Raw genomic sequence first — 9,115 nt, forward strand, 5'->3', positions numbered from 1 at the left:
CATCACCACGTCTTCAATAAAGCCAGCCAAATCATCGCTCCCGAGCTCCGTACCATCATCAACAGCTCCTTCGAGACCGCCATCTTCCCGGAGAGTTGGAAACGCGCCGAAGTCAACACCCTGCTCAAAAAGCCCAAAGCCGACCCCGAAGACCTCAAAAACTACCGACCTATCTCCTTACTCCCCTTCCCTGCGAAGGTCATCGAGAAGATAGTCAACAACCAACTATCCAGCTTCCTGGAGGACAACAGCCTACTCGACGTCTCCCAGTCTGGATTCCGCAAGAATCACAGCACCAAGACCGCCCTTATCGCCTGCACCGACGACCTCAGGAGCAGGCTCAACAAGGGTGAAACCGTTGCCCTCATTCTCCTTGACCTTTCCGCAGTCTTCGACACCGTCTTTCACCACACCCTTCGCACACGTCTCTTCGACGCTGGAATTCGCCACAGAGCCCTGGACTGGCTCACTTCCTTCCTCTCTGGAAGAACCCAAAGAGTCCGCCTCCCCCAGTTCCTGTCAAAAGCCACCAAGACCATCTGCAGAGTTCCCCAGGGATACTCTCCCAGCCCCACCCTCTTCAATGTCTACATGGCGCCGCTGGCCAACATCGTCCGATCCCACTGCCTCAACATCGTCTCCTACGTGGATTACACACAGCTGATCCTCTCACTCATGAAGGACCCCGCAACCGCCAAGACCCACCTCCACACCGGACTTCACACCATTGCCAACTAGATGGAGGCAAGCCGCCTCAAACGGAACTCGGAGAAGACCGAGATCATCATCTTCGGCTCCAACAAATCAGCATGGGACGACTCCTGGTGGCCTGCCACTCTAGGAGCCGCCCCAACGCCCACCACCCACACACGCAGCCTCGGCTTCATACTGGACTCATCGCTCACTATGACCCAGCAAGTCAACACTATCTCGTCCTCATGTTTTAACACCCTCTGCATGCTTCGCAAGACCTTCAGCTGGATCCCAATTGAAACCAGAAGAACTGTCACCCACGCCCTCGTCAGCAGTAGACTGGACTACGACAACGCACTCTACACGGGAACAACGGCCAAGCTCCAGTGAAAACTTCAGCTCATTCAGAACGCCTAAGCACGACTCATCCGTAACCTCCCTTGCCACAAACACATCTCAGCCCACCTGACAAACTGGCTCCCCGTCAACAAAAGGATCATCTTCAAACTCCTGATCCACGCTCACAAGGCTCTCCACGATGGCGGACCTGCCTACCTCAACGAGCGTCTCAACTTCCACATCCCGACACTCCAGCTCCTCTCCGCCAACCTCGCCCTCGCCACCGTCCCCCGCGTCCACCGTACCACAACCAGCGGCAGATCCTTCTCCCACCTTGCTGCCAAAACCTGGAACTCCCTCCCCGTCAACCTACGTCTGACCCAGGACCTCCTGACCTTCAGGAAGTGTCTCAAGACCTGGCTCTTTGAGCAGTAGCACCCCCCACCCCAGCTCCTTGAGACCCTACCAGGTGAGTAGCGTGCATAACAAATTACTGATTGATTGATTGATTGACGTGGGAGGTGACTGCTAGTCAGCGTGGGAGAGGTCACAAAAGTCCACCAGAACCTTCGAGAGCATCTGGATGTGACAGCAACTAAAGACTTTCGTGAAGTCGAAACTGCAGACAGGTGCATCTCCACCACCCGAAAGGTCCACAAAGTGAAAATACGAATTGAGGGAGAAATAGAGTGCACAATTAAAGTAATATTTTGGGGAAGATTAACAGTTATGATGTCTTTCTGGCAACAAAGGTAAGGTATCATTTTGCCATTTTTCTTGGTCCTAGTTCCAGAGATACTATGCTTAATAAGCTTAAGCTGTAGATTGGGCATTGGTGAAGGCTCTAACCCCGTACCACAACCATGCGGGGTGGGATAGTGATTCCCCCTACCATGTCATACCACAGGTTCATCCACAATACCCCATTAAACATGAGGTTGAAACACCAGTGAGAGAAATACTCTCACAACTCTGGTTCCAGAGAGTAATTTAACCCAGCGTATCACCAATGAATAACCTTGGATCCCTGTAGCGAAGCCGAACCATTAATTTAGAATAGTCGTAGATTAAAGATACTTTAATAGTCACACACTCATGTTTGTAATACAAAACACACACAGTACACCACTTAGTGACACTTTAGTGCATAAAAAATACAAACTAACCTTGGGTATTTCTAATATTTTTTCTGCCAAAATCTAGCGCCTGAAAGTCGGCATTTGAGTGCCTTCATTGTGCTTGGCTCACAAGGAAAATGTTGCCACATAACAAAACACAAGGCAGTTGTGTTATTGGCATCACTGGTCAGCCAGCTGTCCCCCCATTCTCTACACTCTTGCACTAAAGGCGGGCCACCCTACAAATTAAGAGGGGGGGCTGAGCGAAGAGTCTGGCAGGGATCTAGGAGCCTGCGCAGGAGCTGAGACATAAAAATGTTTGCCCAAAAAATTGTGCAATGAACATTGTGTAAAAATAGAAAAAATCTTTAAGGATTTCTAAGTAATTTAAGTACATTCAAGAATTTCTTTACCATCTGGGAGCCTGCTCACCTTTCTTCATCAGATTCACTTTACCACATCAGATTACTTCACTGCATTGAGAGATTAAAACTGACGACTTTTAAACATGAACTTACAAACATTCATGCTTCCAATGCCCTGACCACAAATACATTATTGAACTAATAGGCAATGCCATTGCCATGTGTAACTTATATGTGACCTAGAATCATATTATAAATGGAGCAAGATTATATCCTAATAAAGAAAGTACAAAAGAGGTTTTTGTACGGTGCACACTCTGACCTCACGTACTTCAAGGTGCTGTCATATGCAATCAAATGGAGGCACAGTCAGATAAAATATTCGCCTAAGATCACACAATTTGGTCAAGCTTCGAAGCCTAAATTGATTCCAGGTTTTCTGGTTTCATACTGTGCAATTCAGCCACTAGATGGGTATCTCGTTCGCTCTCCTTTTTTTACATCAAAGATTAATTCTTGGGGCCTGATTTTGCCTTTGTGGGCGTCTGTCCATCACCACTTCTCAGTAGTAATCGCTGTGCCTTTAGAGGAACAGCTGACACGCCAGGCATCAAACGTTTTTGATTTTTACAAAAATAAGCTTCTGCTTTGGGAGTTTGTTTCTGAAAAACAAGTTTGTGAAAAGTAAGTGGGTTTGTCATTGAAATCAAAAGAATCTAATGCTTCGCTGCCCTGAAAGCGAACACCCTGGGAGACAGACAGGAAGAACTCTGAATGTCGGCTGTAGAAGGACAAGCAGTCTGAAGTCCTAACTGGACGGCCTCCGACTCCGTCGGGCCAGCAGAGTGAGCTTTCCGATAGGGGCACCTATCTGGACAGGGTGGGCGGACCGTCGGTGTGGTAGGCAGGGTAATCCACCACTCTAGATTCAGGTCTTTGGGCCTGATTGAAATTTTAGCAGAGGGAATACTCGGCAACAAATGTGACGGATTTCCCGTGCGCTGTATTACTATCTCCGTAGGACATCATGGGATCGTAGTAAGGAGGGCAGGAAATCCATCACGTTTGGGACAGAGTATTCCCCTCCGCCAAGACCTAAATCAGACCCTTTGTCTTTAGTTCCGGGTGCATGATGTCAGAGCGTGGGTGGCAGACAAAAGCCATGTGATAGATTAGTTTGTTCCGGGCTGAGGGGTCTGAGGACACCTCGAGTTGAAGCAAAGCTAGCCGTCTTCTCCTCTTGGCACAGAGCACCTCTGTCCTTGCGACTGGGCGTGCCCTCACCCTCCTGCACTGCCCTCTTGGCTCCCGAGCATTGTCCAGGGCCCTCCTTCAGTGGTTTCTGTCTTGATGCGTGGGCTTAATATTATAAAAATAACCAAGGCCACTGGTATTATGCGATTGTGAGGCAGCGGGGATTTTTTCATAATCATAGATTTGACACATTTGCCAGATAATCCATCATCCACTGCATAATCTGCAGATTTTAACAAAAAATTGTTTCTAGCTCAAGCGGTTTAAAAGTTACTAAAAATGGAGGGACACGTGTTGCCGCACAGTGAAAGGCCCTTTGCAAAGCTGGACTGCTCCCTTTTCGGTTGCTTGTTGCTATATTTGGGTGTTAAACTAGTACTAATGAGGTGCCACAAAAGCCCAGACAGTGTTACCAAGTTCAAAAATGATGAAATAATGAACTAATACTACTACAAAACGTGCAGCGTTGTGCCGCATACCTCACCTTTTCTTGCCGCATAATTTACTCAACCATGCCGCATAATTTGGCCCTCTCCTGCTGCATTATTTCAGTGGCCCTGAACATAACCTACTGGGAGAGAGTGGGTACAGGGGTGATTTCTGTCAGCCTGGGTCACTACAAAACATTTGGGCCGGCCAGCGGGTTTCGCGCCAAACGAGGGACTAAGGGTCCACCACGTGCCACGTGATTATGGGAGGGCACGTGCGAGTGGAGGCTCCATTAAAAGAAGTGGCTGACTGTACAACAAGGTGATCTATTTTCCAGGAGCACATCTTCACCTGACGTCAGTGTGTGATCCTGGGCGCGTAGGTTAATCTGACTCAATTCCAGTCCTTTTACCAACTAAATCGGAATTTCTTTGAAATTGGATATGCCGTGGGATGAGGTGACGTTCACCAGCGCAGGAGATGTGCTCCTCCTGTGCCATCCGAGCCACCGTAGACACTGAGTACTGAGGGAGGGCCAGGCTCGTGCAATGGGGCAACCCCCCCACCCTAAAACCCCTGCGTCCCAAACTAGAAGCATGTGTGCACGGGTGCCCCCCACCCCCAGCGCACCTATCAGTCAGTGGCAGCCACGTCATGGGGGGGCTGCATGATTAGCACCCCCCTTTATTATTGGATTCTGTTTTCTATAAGACCCGAGAGAAAGAGGTTTTAGTAACACGATCCGTCCAATAGTAAAAGGGAATATCAAAGCACGAGTTATTTCAACCATCTGTTCTTCTCAGGTTCAAAAGTACAGGCAATGAAGGTTTAATATCCTCCTGCGTTGGACAAGGCTTGTTGCATGCAGCAGGTCCGTGGGGAGGGGAGGGCGGGAGGGGTTGGGGTGTGGAGGTGGAGGAGAGGAGCTGGCCCCAGAGCTGACAGGCCCGGGACGGTGGGGGGCACCATCCTGAGGAGTGATGTCAGAGGGGGTGGGGGACGAGAGAGATGGAGGAACGCTAGGCCTTAATTTGAGGTGGGGCTGGGGGAGCACCAGCAGAAAACTCGTGGGTTGGAGCAGGAGAGGACTCAAGCCCAGGTGACCCCAAGCATATCAGAAAGGTCGTAGTGCATAGTGTCATGAGGGAGGGGGTACAAACCCATCAAAAATAGGGCAATGACCTGAGTTGACCTGAGAGTCCACGAAGCTAAATGTTGCTATGCCGGAATTGGGTGGTCTTTGTTTTGCTCAATAATGCCCAGAAAGAGACTGCGGGTCTCATTCACAAGCCCTTTGCGCCACTGTTGCGCCATTTTTTTTTTTACAAAGTGGCTGCGCAAGCATTGCACTACACTGCTCCATATTTACAAACTGACGCGCCAGGTATAATGTATGCAGGGTAGGCGATCCCACGGAAAAAGCCTCGTAGAACTGATGCAGTGAAATTTACAACTTCTCACTGCTTCATTCTCCCACTTCAATGCATCAACATGTTACTGCCTGCTCAGAGCAGGCGTAAAATTGACGCAGGGCTTTTTCATTTGGGACTCTCTCCGCATTGCTGGAGTTACGTCAGTTTGATGATGCAACTCCAGCACTGCATCAGTTTAACGCCAACAGATGCGTCAGAAATTCTGACGCATCTGTGAAAACATGCGCCATGGAGCGCTGTATTGTAGATACAGAGTATCCATTGCATCATCAGGGGATTGTAGGGCAGAGCAAGAAATCTGACGCATCGCTAATGATGCGTCAGATTCTTGTAAATGAGGCCCAGAGAATAGAACAGTGGAAGTAGGGAACAGGCAGAAAATGAGGCAAAACAGGGAAAGAGTGAGAGATAGAGAGAAATAGAGAGGGGAAAATGAAATAGGTCTAAAAAAGAAAAAGGGTGTGACAAAATAAGGAAAGGAAGGTACAAAAGCGGGAAAAAAAGAACAAGAAAAAGATAAGAAAAGAGAACGATAATACAGGAGCTAGAGTACAGTAGGAGTGTGAAAGCAAGACAAAAGAGAACAACATTGGATAGAAACAGATAGAATGAACTGGGGAGATTGTGAAACAGATAGACTGAGAAACAGGCAGGGAAAGAAGAGCGAAAAGAAGCGAATGAGGGAAGCGAAGAAGTACAGAAAAATGAGAACTCAAAATAGATATGGACATAACAAGAAACAAAGTCAGAGAATAAGGGAATAAGAGCGAAAGAAAAATGAAACAAAGTGAGAAGAGAGGATGGAGGCATGCACAAAGAAAAGAGACAAATAGTGCGAGGGAATGAAAAGTACACACGGAGAAAAAGAATGTGAGAAAAGACAAGTACAAGTCAAAGAAAGCAGAGGAGCAAACTAGAGACAAAGAGATGGAGACACAAAAGAGAGAAGATTCTACTCATCAAAAATGTCGAGACTTGAGCACCTGCATGCAAACATCTGGCCTAGATCATGTCTGGCTTTGTCTAAGTCTGTGTAGAGAGAGAATTGGCCAAGATGAATTACCCATTAAGTAAAAACAAACCCTGTGTGACTCAGAGAGCCATCGTGCACTTAGATCACATCTATGGCCAGCAGTCTGTCTTAATACAATACAACTTTAAATCTCAAAATATTATCTCCATTATTATATTCCCTTATTATGTATTTATGTATCTATGTGTTTATTACTCTAGTCCTACTGAACAATAGAAACATATTACACTTTCATAAGCTTTACTCTGTCTTCCCATCACCCTATGTCTCTATCAATCTATCCTCCATCCCCACTCTGACTCATCCCAAACCCATTCTACTACTTTCATCTCCAAAGTAACCCTGCCGAAGCTCTTCCCTCCTCTTCCACATCAAGCTCACCCAAACCTCAGTTTACTACTATGATCTCCAAAACAACCCTAATAAATTCTCCCTCATTTATCTCACCTTTGATTCATCCCAAACGCCTTCTACTACTGTGGTCTCCCTAACCCTTTCCACAGACTCTTCCCTCCTCCACCTCTCCTTCACTCATCCCAAGCCTCATTCTATTACTATAAACTCCCGGGTTAACACTTCTGGATTCTTTCCTCCTCTGTCCCTCCATTACTCTAGTCAATCCAACTAACAAACTCACATATCCTCCTCTCAAATCAACTCATACCTCCCTATACCAATACTAAGACCGTAGTCATATTTCCCTATAGTAATCCACTATAGTATATTCCGTATACTATTCTACCACTAAACCTTTTGGGTTCCGGAGTAGCGTGCTACGCACCAAAAACAGCTTTCACGCCTCGTCAAATGAATTACAATTACAATGCATTAACTGTCCACAAGCCAACATCCTCTCCTATCACTCATAGACTCTATGCTTTCTTTAACTCTGTACTGTGCTCTGCTGCCTTTCGGCTCGGGTTCTGCTGTATGAGTACACATACATACATGCATACATACATGCATACATGCATGCACACATACATACTGGCATACATACTTACATGTGCATACATGCATACATATATACATACAGACATACATACATGCATACATAGATACATGCATGCATACATGCATGCATGCATACATACATGCACACATACATACTGCCATACATACATACATGTGCATTCATGCATAGATATATACATACATACATACATACAGGCATACATTCATGCATACATATATACATACAGACATACATACATGCATACATAGATACATGCATGCATACATGCATGCATACATACATGCACACATACATACTGGCATACATACATACATGTGCATACATGCATACATATATACATACATACATATGTGAAATAGCATGTCATAACATTGCAATTGAACACAACTTGCAGCATTACAAAACATCAGAGGTGAGGTATGAAACACTACATAGAAATGTTGATAGCAAGAGGAGTGGGAGTAGTAGGTGTAGCAGTATGAGTAGGAACACTGGTAGTAGGAGTAAGAGTAGTAGGAGTAGGGGAGTAGGGGGTAGCAGCATGAGTAGGAATAGTAGTAGGAGCAGCAGTAGAAGTAGGAGCAATGGTAGTAGTAGGAGGAGTAGGAGTAGTAGGAACAGCAGTACAAATAGGAGGAGTAGTAGGAGTAGTAGGAGCAGCAGAATGAGTAGTAGTAGTTGGAGGAGTAGTAGGTGCAGCAGTACAAGTAGGAGTGGTAGGAGGAGTAGGAGTAGGAGTAGCAGTACAAGTAGGAGTAGTAGTAGTAGAAGCAGTACAAGTAGGAGTAGTAGGATGAGTAGTAGGAGTGGGGGTAGTAGGAGAAGCAGTATGAGTAGTAGTAGTAGCAGTACAAATAGTAGTAAGTGGAGTAGTAGGAGTAGCAGTACGAGTAATAGTGGTAGTAGTAGAAGCAGCATTATCAGTAGGAGTAGTAGGCATATGAGTAGTAGGAGTAGCAGTATGAGTAGTAGTAGTAGCAGTACAAATAGTAGTAAGTGGAGTAGTAGGAGTAGCAGTACGAGTAATAGTGGTAGTAGTAGAAGCAGCATTATCAGTAGGAGTAGTAGGCATATGAGTAGTAGGAGTAGCAGTATGAGTAGTAGTAGCAGTACAAATAGTAGTAGCAGGAGTAGTAGGAGTTGCAGTGCGAGTAATAGTGGTAGTAGTAGAAGCAGCATTATCAGTAGGCGTAGTAGGTGTATGAGTAGTAGGAGTAGCAATACAAGTAGCAGTAGTAGGAGTAGGAGTAGCGGTGCGAGTAGGAGTAGGTAGTAGTAGTATATTTTCAGGCCTAACAACTGATGAATGCTGATCCACAATGATCTGTGGGTGTTAATCTCCCCTAGTTACGTCGGCCCTCGACCCGTACTCGCTTGAGCAGTTCTTTTGCTGTCGGCAATCTTGCTGTGACAATCGGGGTCAAAAAAGACAAACACTGACTCAACCTTCATGGCTGTGTTAAAAATGCAACAAA

General features: G+C 46.2%; 1 protein-coding gene across 1 annotated transcript; it reads right to left on the minus strand.

The window, feature by feature from the left end:
* Nucleotides 1-8,067: 8,067 nt before the first annotated feature.
* LOC138287890 (uncharacterized) lies at nt 8,068-8,712 on the minus strand. Its single transcript, XM_069228903.1, has one exon. It carries the CDS (start codon nt 8,710-8,712, stop codon nt 8,068-8,070), a length of 645 nt encoding a protein of 214 aa, XP_069085004.1.
* Between the last annotated feature and the right edge of the window lie 403 nt (nt 8,713-9,115).

The sequence above is a fragment of the Pleurodeles waltl genome, chromosome 1_1 (assembly GCF_031143425.1).
Source record: "Pleurodeles waltl isolate 20211129_DDA chromosome 1_1, aPleWal1.hap1.20221129, whole genome shotgun sequence".
Classification (NCBI taxonomy): Eukaryota; Metazoa; Chordata; class Amphibia; order Caudata; family Salamandridae; genus Pleurodeles; species Pleurodeles waltl.